The sequence below is a fragment of the Saccostrea echinata genome, unplaced genomic scaffold, assembly GCF_033153115.1.
Source record: "Saccostrea echinata isolate AGI-Se365-2 ecotype Australia unplaced genomic scaffold, CSIRO_AGI_Sech_v1 ptg000008l, whole genome shotgun sequence".
NCBI lineage: Eukaryota > Metazoa > Mollusca > Bivalvia > Ostreida > Ostreidae > Saccostrea > Saccostrea echinata.
The window spans coordinates 3950536-3964967 of record NW_026889757.1 but is presented as its reverse complement, the minus strand read 5'-3'; the positions used below and the strand labels follow the sequence as shown (position 1 = coordinate 3964967).

At 32.6% G+C, this 14432-nt stretch overlaps 2 protein-coding genes across 2 annotated transcripts; one reads left to right on the top strand and one right to left on the bottom strand.

The window, feature by feature from the left end:
- The first annotated feature begins 235 nt into the window (after nucleotides 1–235).
- LOC133180937 (somatostatin receptor type 4-like) lies at nucleotides 236–4304 on the top strand. Its single transcript, XM_061315403.1, has 3 exons — nucleotides 236–314; nucleotides 3266–3333; nucleotides 3418–4304. The coding sequence occupies exons 1-3, from the start codon at nucleotides 236–238 to the stop codon at nucleotides 4300–4302; spliced, it is 1032 nt and encodes a 343-aa protein (XP_061171387.1). The 3' UTR covers nucleotides 4303–4304.
- Nucleotides 4305–5979: 1675 nt separating this feature from the next.
- On the bottom strand, nucleotides 5980–12813 carry LOC133181266 (ankyrin repeat domain-containing protein 53-like). Its single transcript, XM_061315797.1, has 5 exons — nucleotides 12556–12813; nucleotides 10253–10452; nucleotides 9551–9715; nucleotides 8459–8627; nucleotides 5980–6915 (listed from the first exon to the last, which is right to left on the bottom strand). The coding sequence occupies exons 1-5, from the start codon at nucleotides 12739–12741 to the stop codon at nucleotides 6025–6027; spliced, it is 1611 nt and encodes a 536-aa protein (XP_061171781.1). The 5' UTR covers nucleotides 12742–12813; the 3' UTR covers nucleotides 5980–6024.
- Nucleotides 12814–14432: the final 1619 nt, after the last annotated feature.

Here is a 14432-nt window from a genome sequence, read left to right as displayed (position 1 = left end):
GCCTTAGCCAGTATTTGTAATACATTCATACTCTAAAATCAATAGATTATTTGATCGAAATGTGATTAGCTTGCACTCGTATAGCGTTATATCCCAATTACCGCTTTACCAATAGCGAACGGCTAGTCGCAGAAAATATGACGCGTCCGACACAACGTTCAATTCTTGAAGCATTTTGGTGAAGTTCGAATATTTTCGAAAGAGAAAGGTTTTTGACACGAAATAATCACTTAACATGGGTTACGCTTTCAAGGATCCGGAGACCAATGAATCTGTTTTTACCTTTTTTTCGGAATTCAACCAAACTTGGTCAGGTAAGAAACTTAGTAATTACTCTATTTCTTTTAGTAACTTGTCTTTTTTGTAACGTTTAGTTTTCCAAATTATCTTATAAATCAAGATTTTTTTATTAAATGATATTGTATTGTTTCATCTTGTACACAAATTTTTATTTTTTCATAGGAATTACTGATTTAATACATTTATTTTGTGTTTGGGTTTTTTTTTTTTTAGCATATTTTCATTAAGTGAATAGTAAAAAGAAAGGACAAAATAGACGTATAAAAATGATGATGGTAATGATTATGATAAAATAAAATAAAATAAATGAATTTTAAAGTTAAAATTTGTTTACCTATGATTATTAAGTATGGGATACATTTGTTTACTACAATGATTTCATTATACGGACGTCATAATAGCAATAAATGAAGAAAAAGGATCAGAATGAACGACTTAACCGTCCAAAAGTTATAGTCACTATTGCATATAATATCAATGACGAAGAGTCCACGGCTTTCCTGTTATAAGTACCTCACCAGTGCTTGTACAGTCCACGTTATTTTACAACAATGAGTCAAATTTAGCACTATATATTACCCTGATATCATCTGTCGCCTAATAATTTCAAACTTTATAATGTCTCATAACACCACGGCTCTATTTAATCAATCAATCAATCAATCAATCAATCAGTGGTTATAAAGTGCAAAACAGTTGAACTAAAGGTTGTGATTTTTACAGTATTCTTTGTTGTAAATACTTTGTTTTGTTTGTTTGTTGCTGTTGTGTGTGTGTGTGTGTGTGTGTGTTTTGTTTCTTATTTTTTTATTTTTTGTTGTTTTTTTTTTGTTTTGTTTAGTTTTTTTTGTTTTGTTATTTTGTTTTGTTTGTTTGGTTGTTGTTGTTGTTGTTTTTTTTTTTTTTTTTTGCTTAACGTCCCCTGGAGAACCTTTCACTTATATTGGGACCAAATACTACGTATATTGATTTAGGCCTATACGAAAAAAAAAATCGAAAAAGGGGGGTTAATTCACCAAGTAAATACGGTGTTCTGTTTCATATCTTGCAGACATTTTCTCCAATATAACTGCAATATTAAAATCGTATGAAAGTTCTTTTTATGTTTTCTTAGTATGTTGTTTTATTGAAATCCAGCTAACGTATTTCAATCCTAAAGAGAATTTAATTATAACATGATCATTTGGCCCCTCGGTTTCTACCGTTTGCACTTTCATGATTCCTCTTTGATACAAGCCATTTTGTAATTGTTTACACAGAAAGAGTGAATCTTCTTGTCTGCCCATTTTCACTTACAGAAATCTTGGTATCTGATTGTAAATATTAAGTGCAATCGGAGATTTCAAATACACAGAGATCTTTCAGAAGGAAGAACGGAGGTACATCATGAATAAAAGCTAATCAATGCATGGCTGTTGTCAATAGATAAAGCAGCTTACAATGTATACATGTATTTCAACCAGATATTTCACCAAAGGAAACGCATAATAAAAAAAAAATGAAAAGTGTACATCACTAGTCTTGTTGGAAATTATACAACATGAGTTAAAACTGCATGCATGTATATTTTTAAAATATAATTTTTTGGGGGGTTGGGGGAGGACATTATAAATTCACCAACATTGACTACTGGAAGATAAGACCGAACATTCGGTTGGTAGCTCAGAAACTGTAGAAATTGTTACTTATCACAAGTAATTGCAATGTAAGAATAGAGAAATCTCTTGATTCTAGTCATTTTTAACCAGGTACGCATCTAGAAGTTTGAAAAGAGGACGATAATAAAAATTGACTTACGGGGTGGGGATTGGAGGTGGGGGTTGGATCTTTAACACGACTTTGTCATACTCTCTTTATGATAGGATTATAAATTCATCGCGTAAAACAAAGGGATTAGGGAAAGTTTGACACTTCTCAAAATCTATCACTTTAAAGAATCACGCAATTCTGACCCAGTACAAGTCTCGACTTTAAGGACATATCAAACCTACACACTTAAGATACAATGAATTTCTACACATTTGAAAATATTAACAGATAAAAAATATCAACCATTGGATAATGGAGTAGTTAATTCCTTTGGAAACATATTGAACAGTTCTTCTTCTTCCTTTAGAGTGAAGGGCCGCTGCTGCGACATTTTCTCAATACATTTAAAGCGCATAAGTCTTATAATTTTAGGCATATAATTCGTCTTAGATTTCCATTTTCTTTATAGTTTTTAGTATTAGCGACTTTTATTAAGAGTAATATAATTAACTTTGCTCATAATTCCATGTACTTTCCGCTTTTCAACTCTTGTTTTGAATGACAGTTCTATAAGATCTGTTTATGTTACTTCTGCTCTGGTAATGATGTCTGAACTATATCAAAGTTCTGCTAATAATTCAATTATCAGCCATTGAAAGGTGCATGGGGGAGGGGCAAACAATTTGACATGTACGTATGCATATGGAAATATATATATAGTATTTAATTTTTTACTTTTCAAGAATGACGGTTATCTGTTGTGATTGTTAAGCATACACATCAAGGATTCCAGGGGTAGACGAGTTTTACTAATGTTCATTCAACTTCTAGATTCAGGGAGAAAATTATCTTAATGGATCTTAAAGACAAATTCTAGCCTCCAGTTCCTACAAGATCGATTGATTGAGGATTTAGACCCATTTAACAATAGATATATATCAATTCAGCAACACTCATTTAAAAACAAACACACTAAAAACGAATACATGCGTTTAACAAAGTTTTTTTTCAAACAAATGTACAGGTTTTTAACAATTAAAAAAAATGTAAATATACGGTTACATCTCCGGAACGATTCATATATCTATATTTTATTTTGTTATATATAATGCAAGTTTTATATAAAAATTTACGGCCATCTTTTAGGAATATGTATTATTAAACGTTTGAAACTCTAATCATATGTTGTTTCAGATTGTCTGTTTATTTAATTTAGGTCAATCCGGAATAGAGGCGACAATTCTCATCATCATCCTCATTATGGCAGTGGTTGGCAACACAATGGTAATTTTCATATATTTCTATAGGGATTAAACTTACGAAAATGTCATCGAACACACTTATGAAAAATGATTTTATTTAATTTAGGTGGTGTTGGCGGTTTTTAGAAATAAGAAGATGCGACGGCCAACAAATTATTTCATCGTGAATCTCGCTGTTGCTGATTTGCTGTTTGCAGCTTGGATTCCATTTATCTGTATAACTCGCATTACCCATCAGTGGGTGTTTGGTCACGCAATTTGTAAGATGGTGACATACATTCAATTTGTGTGTGGGACCAGTTCTATTTTGACCATGATGATAATCAGCATAGAGAGACACAATTATGTCTGCGCTCGTCCAGACAAAAGAATTACACTTAATGTTTCTATAGTCCTAATTGTCATCATATGGATATTGTCTGTCGTTTATCCAGTTCCGGTCGCCATTGCTCAAACGGAGATGACCCTCAGAATCAACAATGTAACAAACACATTCTGTGGTTTATCATGGCCAGAATCTTTCCACGTCAATGTTTATCTCGGATGCATGGTGTGTTTATTTTTTATTCTCCCTCTCGTTGTCATTTCGTTCAATTATGTCAAAATTTTTAGAGTCATGAAATCGGCCTCTTTTCGCACAAGGAGTGTTCGATCGGACAAGCGGGCAGAAAAACAAGTACGCCTCACAAAGATGTTCATAGCAATCGTTTGTATTTTTGTTGTGATGTGGTTACCGTTTTTCGTGGTTAGTTTTCTTGCAGTCTATCTCAAACAAATAACATCCACCCAATTCACAATCACCATCATCTTGGCCTCAGCCAACACGAGTCAAAATCCCGTTATATACGGGTTCTTCAACACAAAATTTCAGCGGGAATTTCAAAACATGTGCAGCTGCTGCATTAGCCTCTACGACTCGTCTACAACATACAAAATTAACCGAGAGGAGGGTACTATAAATGGAACATTTACCGGGACAAGTTCCAAATAGACAAGAGGATTACTTTATGTTGTCTTTTGCTATGATATTGTATTACAATGTAACGTTTTTATCCTGGTTCGGTTCATTAATAAAGGTTGTACATACAATGTTTATATATCTGTTGGTAATCATGTAGTTAATTGGTATACCTATCTGATATTCTGGACCGTACAATTCAAGTTGATTCCTGGCAAGACATTATGTACTTGTATCTTTAGCCCAAAGGCCAGGTAAGTAATGTCCTTTACAATTTTCTTAAGTCCTCTCAAATTATACAAAATAGTTGGGGTACCTCATATCAGTTATCTAAACTCTACCAGCATCCATATCATTCCATATGTTGTTCAATAGTTTGTGAGCTAATTAATCTGATGAAACATTCTTTTTTTATCCTGCTATAAATAATCAGAGCCTCATCTTGGAATTCCAGTGAAGGGGAATGCAAAATTAAAAAAAAAAGCAACGAGAAGCTCTTCTGGTACATACAAAGTAATGTGGTTTAATATATAATAGTTATACCTTATCAAATTATTCAGCATATATATATATATTTGGTTTTGAGAGAGATTTAGGGGCATTCACATGACTGAGGTAGGTCCTTTATCAACAACAGCTGCTATTCATAGTATTTGGCTATTAATTGTGATAGTAAGACACATCATTGTAACTGCAGACAAGGTAAAATATAATGGGAAATTGCCCCTATCTGAAAAGGCATCAGCTGATTGTTTAATAATTCTAGAAATTAGAAAACAAATAAGCTTTACTTCTTTTTAATTGCACTTAAGAAAGAGTAGATAAAGCATATATACATATATCAAAGACATGCAATGTGTGTAAAGGAATGGGAACCACACAGTAAAATGTGTCAGCAGTATATTGACAAATAACATGAAACAAGCAGCAGACATGTTTAACATTACTGTAACATGATAAAATCTACAAAAAAAAAATACTCCAAAAATATACATAAAACTATATCTCTTATATGTAAAATGCTTCAAAGAACAAGGTACTATAAATATAGAATTTCAATGCTTAAACAAAAGTTTAATTGTGTATTCATACAATTCTCCTTGAATCATGTCTTATCTATACTTTCTTTAAATGGATGCAAAATACAAAAATATATGAATCTTTTCAAAAGAAAAATAACAAAATAACTGTAATGACAATAGAAGTTTTAAAACTTGAAAACAATTGGAATAAAATAATTTGTCTGCCTGGAATGAATATCCAGGTATTGTTTGTAAGATTGATGTTGGATAGCTGATGAAAATAATCATAAAACATATTGCCTAGAGTCATAAGAGTCCAGTAAGGATCGAGCCAATGAAGTAAAGGTCTGTCTGACCAAAGATCAATTCTATGAGCTTTGTTCATATCTTTAAGTCTTACTCTCTGTCAAGTGAACAGAACTCTTTCCAAATTAACTTTGATAATACACACAACAACAAATAGCAGCAGTACATAAAAAGGCATAATACAAAAAGCTTTTCTACTTCTTCATTCACTTTCAAGCAAACTGGTCAACAATAACTTTCTTGACACATTAATAACAGGTAGAATTTAGACATTACTGACTGTAACACTAATTTATAAATCAATAAATTGTTCAAGAATCATCAGTTAACACAAGAGTAAAACAAGTACTCCTTACATTGGTAACACATAGATTACAGATGCTAGCAAAATGACTAATCATCTTGGAAATAAATATCTAGCCTGGACTTAATTAAAAGTGGCAATATCCCCATAATTTATGTCGTATTCCTCTCCTCGTATATTAGGGAACATTGTGGGATTTTTCATATTTTTAAGGGTATTTATAACTTTGTCCCTGGGAAACCTGGCACTCAGCCAATCGGATGTGACGGATCGGGGCGAGACTACGTCAATAGTGTTAGCTCTCTGGAGACTGTTCCGATATACAATCGAAGAAACATCATCACACAGATGTAGGGACACTTCGCTCTTTCCTTTTACAGAATCCCCGTATTTCTTCTTCATGGTGACATCAAACATGTGAATAGGTTTAAATAAAACTGGACGCTGGTCAAGAGTTGGATCTTTTGAAAGCCCCTGTCTGATGACCTCTCTGGGTAAATTTGGCTTGCGCACATCTTTTTTCAGTTTCTTATTTTTCAAACTACTCTCTGTGATATCTTCTACGCAGGCAAATTTCCCATCAAAATACTTGTGAGCAGATTTCGTTCTAGGCATCATGGTGTACTCATCTCTCGGATATTCATCCTTCAAATCGGTAATATACTCTGTTTTTGGAGGATGAAGGGCAAGCCTCCAGGACTCTGGGTTGACAAAAGTATGAAACTTTGGTTTTGCTCTGGCTGAGCTGACCTGGTTTTCTTTATCAGCATCCTCTTTACCATGTTCATCTGAAACATCTGTCTGCTTTCTAGAACTTTGAGGTGATGGCGTTCTGTCGTCACGGAAAGCTACGTGGATGTTACTCCTTTCACTGCCACTCTTTTTGCCGCTTGGTTGCTGTACTTTGCTGTTGGGCTTCATCAAAGATTCACCAGCTTTCGCTTTTTGATTTGCATCTAACTTTGCTGTTTCTTCCTTGTTACCTTCAGTTGGAGATTGTACCAGGCCCTTTTTCTACAATATGAGGCAGATTTTTACAATCAGCACAAGCTTTTCTGTTACATACACATGAATCAATACAGGTATATGGCTAAAATCATTAAAATTTCTATTGGAAAATAATTTTGTCAATTGTTTGATATATAATCAGGGTTATCTTTAAGAATTGAAATAACAGAGGACATTAAAAAAGTAAAAGGGGTCTCGCGTTCCTCCCCTATGGGGGGATGAGGAGGAATAACAGAATAACCAGGGGATTATGTCATTATAGATGGGGAAATTCCCTAGCCCCTGGGTCTTAAGGACAACATTGCAATACATGAACTGGAAAATTTGGTTAAACAGGGCTTAATATCCACTGCATGCAGAATCAGTAAAAGAACCCAGTGGCAATCCATCTCTTCTGCCTTAAAATTAAGGTAAAAAATCCCAAATGACAAGCAGAAGAAATTTTTTTCTTGAATTTTGAGATAATAATTGTACATAAATTTATGAAGGATAAGCTTACAATCTGATTTCTTTATTCTACAGTAAAACATAATACATGTATAAGTCATCAATATTTCTAAATTTTGCCAATTTTTTTCAATTCAAAAATTCCCAGTAGAGAGGGTACAGGACCCTGTTACAAAAAAAGTTAATCAAATCCAGTAAATTTCTAAAGTATTAGTTGGTGCATACTGTGCATACAGCTTTTTTTTTTTGATCAATAGGTTAATCTTGTGTGCTTATCACCAACCTTCAAAAATCCCACCATTGGTAAAAATGCCCTTATTGGGAACTAATTAGATGCAAGTGTTATTCTTAAGTAGTACAAACAGATTTGATATCAAATTTTTAACCTGTAACAGGTGTGTATGTTGACCTACCTGGTGTGTATACTGAGCTGCCTGTTACAGGTGTTTTTATTGACTGCCTGTTACAGGTGTGTATATTGACCTGCCTGTTACAGGTGTATATATTGACCTGCCTGTTATAGGTGTGTATATTTACTTGCCTGTTACAGGTGCATATATTTACCTGCCTGTTATAGGTGTGTATATTGACCTACCTGTTACAGGTGTGTATACTGAACTGCCTGTTACAGGTGTTTTATTGACCTGCATGTTACAGGTGCATATATTGATTTGTCTGTTGCAGGTGTGTATATTTACTTGTCTGTTATAGGTGTGTATATTTACCTGCCTGTTACAGGTGTGTATATTTTCCTGTCTGTTACAGGTGTGTATATTGATCTGTCTGTTACAGGTGTGTATATTTACCTGCCTGTTACAGGTGTGTGTATTTTCCTGTCTGTTACAGGTGTGTATATTTTCCTGTCTGTTACAGGTGTGTATATTTACTTGCCTGTTACAGGTGTGTATATTTACCTGCCTGTTACAGGTGTGTATATTTTCCTGTCTGTTACAGGTGTGTATGTTGACCTACCTGTTACAGGTGTGTATATTTACCTGCCTGTTACAGGTGTGTATATTTACCTGTCTGTTACAGGTGTGTATATTGATCTGCCTGTTACACGTGTGTATATTGACCTACCTGTTACAGGTGTGTATATTACCTGCATCCATTCCTGATAGGCTTTCTCTCCGTAGTATTCCTGGGCTGCCTTAAATTCTCCCTGTTCTTCCATTTCTTTAAGGACCTGCTGCATCTTCAGTTTCTTCAGTTGCCCCAGCTCTTTAGCTACATTATCCTTGTCCTGGTGCCACAGCTCAGCAGCAAGTATTCTACAAAATTCATAAAAAGTAACTTCATTATAATTCTATGGATTCTGTAAATAGTTTTATTTGTACTGCTGTTTTATTTTCATTATTTTTTTTCATTTTAGTGTGAAATAGAAAAAAATATTACTCTGTACTGAAAAAACTAAAATAATGAATTAACAATAACAGGGCCAGTCAAGAAAATATGAAATTCAAAATGGAGTAAAAACAGATTTATTGGCTAAAAATAGTTATGAGAAAAATAGTTGTTGTGCACAGAATTATTTTCAGTGATTGCTTTCCTATGAATTTAAATGTTTTCAAAATGCATCAAGCTCTCCTCCCTGTTGTTTAAGGAATGGCAAGAAAACATTAATGAGAGCAAATCTTTTTTGCAATTGTCTTCAAAACTTTTCAGATTTTGAACAGGAGCCCCAATATTTCTTATATTTCAAGACAATTACCAGTTCTGAACTTCTGATTAGTTTGATTATTCTACATTTCTTGGAAAAAATTATAATCTTCTTTGGACAAAATGCATCACATGTTTGGTGTCTTAATTTCTTCAGATGGCAAATAGCAAAATTTAGAAGACATCATGGTCTAAAACATCTTTTAAATAGTATTTCTTTCTTATATATATTTAAATACTAAACCTTTTAGGTCCTCAACAAAACAAACTATTTACTAGGTTTTTTACTGACTGTCAACAGAAATTTGCATAGACAGTCAGTATAACAAACTGAATAAGAAATAAAATACATTTATCTGGGACTCCTTTGTCAAAAAAAGATGCATTAGTCAAGTATATGGTGATTATTACAAGTAAAATTTTATGGTAGCCTCATTGTACTAGCTCATGGATATTAAGTTTGTCAACAGAGTACAAAATATAAAATCCAGAATATATATATATTTTTTTTTTAGAAAAAGTTCAAATTTTTCACCTGGCACATTTCTTGTGCCCCCAGAGTTTGGCAAGATCTAGTGGGGTGTGACCTCGAATGTCTTTTCCATCAATTTTAGCTCCAATTTCTATAAGGAGTTTCAGACATTGAACATGGCCCTCTGAAGCTGCCTGATGTACTGGTGTAATTCCATCATTGTTTGGACTGAAAATATCAAATCAGTTAAAGGTTAAGAACTACTGTTAGCTTTATTCTGCATGATAAACAATCTTTACATGCTGTCTTTGTTGCTCTTCTAAATAATCTACAGCACTATTTTATGACTGTGCTACTTTAACTGCAATTCAATTTAATTTCAATGTGCTAAAATATAAGGAACAAATACAGTATATTTGATATTTTAAAACTTTTTTTAAAATTTCTAAAAATCAAAAATGTTTTAAAGATTTCTATTGTATAGAACATTTTTAATCCATACCAGGATATAAGTAACAATAATATATTTATATTCAAATTAAATTAAAATAATTAATTCCTTAACAGATATATGGCTAAATTCTTAAAAACATTAGAATGTAAGGCTTACTTCCCCCTTTACCAGTAGCAATACAATCCTTTTTGCATAATCATTTATTTGCAGTTATTTGCGGTTTCATAAATGGCTGAGTAGTTACGACTGGCAGCAATGTGCCAAATTAATAGAACTAGAAAGGTCTGACGACTGAGTTGGTGAACACTTACACAGAAGGATCAGCATTCTTGTTGATTAGGTACTGTAGACACTGTAGAGCTCTCTTCCCTGTCTGATTACTGATACACAGGTGTATAGGCCTCCACCCTGTTGTACTGGGCAGGTTAATGTTTACCTTGTATTTCTCTATTAGAAGTTTCAGACAGTCCAGTCTACCATGGATAGCAGCCAGGTGTATTGCTGACAAACCCTATTTCAAATGAAAAAAAAAATCTTTAGCTATACAATTGTTGCAAACAAACTATGCTGGTTCACATGTTGTAAGAATATATTGGAAAAAAGTGTGACAAAATTTCAACAACTCTAAATGTACTTACACATTATTTATCCACAGAAAAGTATAGATTTTAAATTTTTGATTATCAGATATGGCCAATTCAACTTAATTGATAGATTATCATCCCCGCCCGCCCCTCAGAAATTGGCCCGCCCCAATTTTTTTTATTTTTGCAAGAATTATATTTTCTGGAAATTTTTTATGTTCGATTCCGGTATTTATATTTCCAAAAGTATTTCCGGTTTAGAAACATCAAGAACCAAAAGTTAAGAAAGAGAAATGCATGTCTTTATTATTTTCTCGTGTTGTGACAGGCGTGAACGAAAGAAGGGGTTGGTATGCTACAAATTTTAGTGATGAAAAAACAATCATCGATTTCTACAATGATTTTGTGAGCGGAAATTTGACAACAGGCCACCCCAACCTGACTTTCAGATGGTGAGAATTACTGTCAAATTCGGACACAAAAAAACTGATAAATAAAAAATAAAATCCTCCCACCCACCCCATATATTTTGGTGACCCTGGATGATAATCTACTAATTAAGTTGAATTGACCTAATAGCTTTAAATTTATTACAACCATCATATAAATTGGAAAAGTTTGATGCAATAAAATATTTTTTTTTTCAAATTCTTTATATATTTTAACATCTTTAGTTACTGTTTGTTTGTTTGTTTGTTTTTAATTTAAACCTTAGATGTTAGATATTAATTATATCTTCAGAATCCAATAGGAACAGCAGAAATTCTGCAAAATTTTATGTCACTTCAATGACATATATGATCATAATCATAACAAGACTAAATTACAAAAAAAAACATATACATGTAATTATATTGTATATACATGTATCTGCAAAAAGATTTCTTCACATGGAATCTGGAAAGTTATAGTGAATGCATTATCCAAGTTTGCAATAAATATCATCTAAATATTATTGTCTCTTGTTGTAGCTTTAAACTATCAAGTATAATATTTGATAATAATCTGTTCATTACTTCTTAAAAGATAAGTATTCAACTAGAGTAATAGAGTATTTAGGAATCCTTTGCCTGTTTACCATGTGGCAAACATTGTCATTTAAACATTGTATGACTTGTTTTGTTTTACAACATACAAGAGGTATACACAATATTTAAAACTCCAAAGGTTAACTGTATATAAGATAACATTGTGAAATGAACCAATAAACTGACTTTATTTCTCAAAACAAAAAAACTGCTTATCTGATTAACATGTATTGAACTCAATTAGTAAGACAGATCTACACTTAACATTTAAAAACATATTGACATATGTTTTCCAGGCCTTTCAAAATTTTCCGGTACCCGGTACTTTTACCCAGCTGAAATCATGAATGTACTGCCCAATATACTCGTGAGAGAAAAATTCCTTTAACATATTTATTTCAAATTGCTTCCACAAGGTACCTCCCATTTTTGTAAAAGTTGCACTTGTTTCTACGTAATGTTTTTGAAAGCCTTGGTTTTCTATTTGAAAATATTTTCAAAACCTGTTGAAAAAATATTAAGCAAAGTTTCATTAAAGGTAAATAAAGCTCATTTTTAATAAGTTTAAAATAACATATCAACCAAATTTTAATGAGGTTTTTTTTTATTAAGAATAAGAAAATATTTCTATATTCAAATAAAGTATCAATCATTACACTACATATAATATATATTTTGGTTTAAGGGTTTAAGAGAACCAAACTTGTTCAACACAATCTCATTCATGATTACACATATATAGTTAATACAAAAAATCAAACAAACAAACAAACAAAACAAAAACAAACAATGAATCACATAAATATCGTCTTTAAGTAAGGAAAAATCTTGATAGTAAAAATCGAAAAAAAAAGTATTATCCCCTCTTGTAATCAACAAATAGTTGATCATGGATATGCACAACTTTAAAACAAAAAAGCACATAACGACCGAGAAAATTCGAGTTGTAAACAAAGATAAACTTGATATTCCTGCAATCACTCACACAGACATTATACCTACATTTTTATCAAAATTAATTTTTCCTTTCTGTTCCCTTAGACTCTGCCTTAGCCATTCCACGTCTCCGATGGCTGCTGCCATGAATTCATCATCCGCGATCCGTTTGTCGTTCGCCATGCGGGTTCGTCGTTTCCTTAGAGGCCGCGGCGACTCTGTACCGATTTGACCCTTATCTCCACCTGACATTTTTATGGAAGAACAATTTCTTGATGTATTTTGGTACACCAATTACATATTAGATATCTTTAGACAACTAAATCCAATCTTAGATGCTTATCAGAAAATTTCACTTTCTATCGGCGGCCATATTGTTTATAGCAGGTGCCCTGAGTGACCGAAAGTCATCCTCGGGGGTTATCATTTAGTAAACGTGAAAGAAAAGAACGCGGGAAATAGAACTTTTTTTCGAAAGTAGGTTTTATAATAGAGATACAAATCTAGAGCAAAATCGCCATACAAGATAAAATATATTTCATATTTATATCGATATAGTAATGTGCAATTGTTTACAATTTCATGAAAATAAAATAAAAGGCCAATTAACATGATTAATGCCCTTGGTAACTATATATAATTAATACCTGGAATATCGGGTTTTTGTGATTCAATTAAAAAAAAAGCGTCGGCAAGATCATCAGAAACGTACGAATCGTAGGTCACGATTTATGTCTCAGAAAATATAGGTGGTGGGGCTTACGGAATTCTGGTTGTTCAATGGATGATGCAGTTGTTATAATATATGTATGTACATTTGCATATCTTTTCCTTACTTATTATTGTAATAATTTCATACATGTCTGTTCCGGACTCTAAATTAGATATAATCTGCTCTGTTCTGTACATATGTTAACAACCCTATTTGAACTTGTTCGAACTTCTATTGTTGCCGGTTTAAAACTCTCTTATTTATATATTATTACTTGAATTAAACATAATTCCAATTTCAGTACATAATTTTTTAAATATTATCAGACATAAAGTTAGGGGAGGTGGGTACTTTTCCCCCCGACAATGTTCAATGTTTTGCTCTTAATTTAGTATGGAAATTTTTACTTATACGCCGCTTCGCCCCCCCCCCCCCCCCACTTTTTGTTGCAGTATGGCCAAATTCTCCTATGAGATGTGTGGAGGAGCCAGTACAATGTATATGCGTAAATAAATATACATGTACTGTTTATTAAAGATAATAACTCGACTACCCATCATAAGGCCTATAATGCAAGTATAGGTAAGTAACGAGAGCTTCGCACACATTGTAGCAAAATGTCGGTAACTTCCTTAAACATTACAAACATAAAAATTAGCAGAAAAAATTAAAAATGTGATGGATATAGCTATAAATTTTAAGAAATGTGCCAATTCGAAGCTTCATTTATACATGAAATTAAACGGATTCTTGAAGGAGGTGTCTGTTTTAGAGACAATCTACGGAGTCAACATTGAAAGTCACGCATTGTCCAAAACATATACCTTAAATTATTCATTATTGGTATAGCTGCATCTGTAAAGACTAAAGATTATACTCATCTGCGTAGTAATTAAATAAAAACAATAAAACTGTAATGATTTTTATCAAATGTGCATCTCTTCAAAAAGTGTTTAGAATAATTATACTTTCAATGGAGAGATGAAAAAACTACAACGAAGAATAAATGTCAACATGTTATGTCACAGACATAAAAATAAGGCGTTTTAACTTTGTTACCTGTACTTACATAAATATCTAAAACATCACAAGATTTTACACCAAAACTTACTATTATGTAATAAAAATGTACCAAAAATAATTTTTGGAATAAATCAAAGTGTATTTATACATCGAAGCATTCATCCTTGTTAGAATATGTCCAGAACTGTACTTTTCACGCCTAGTTCGA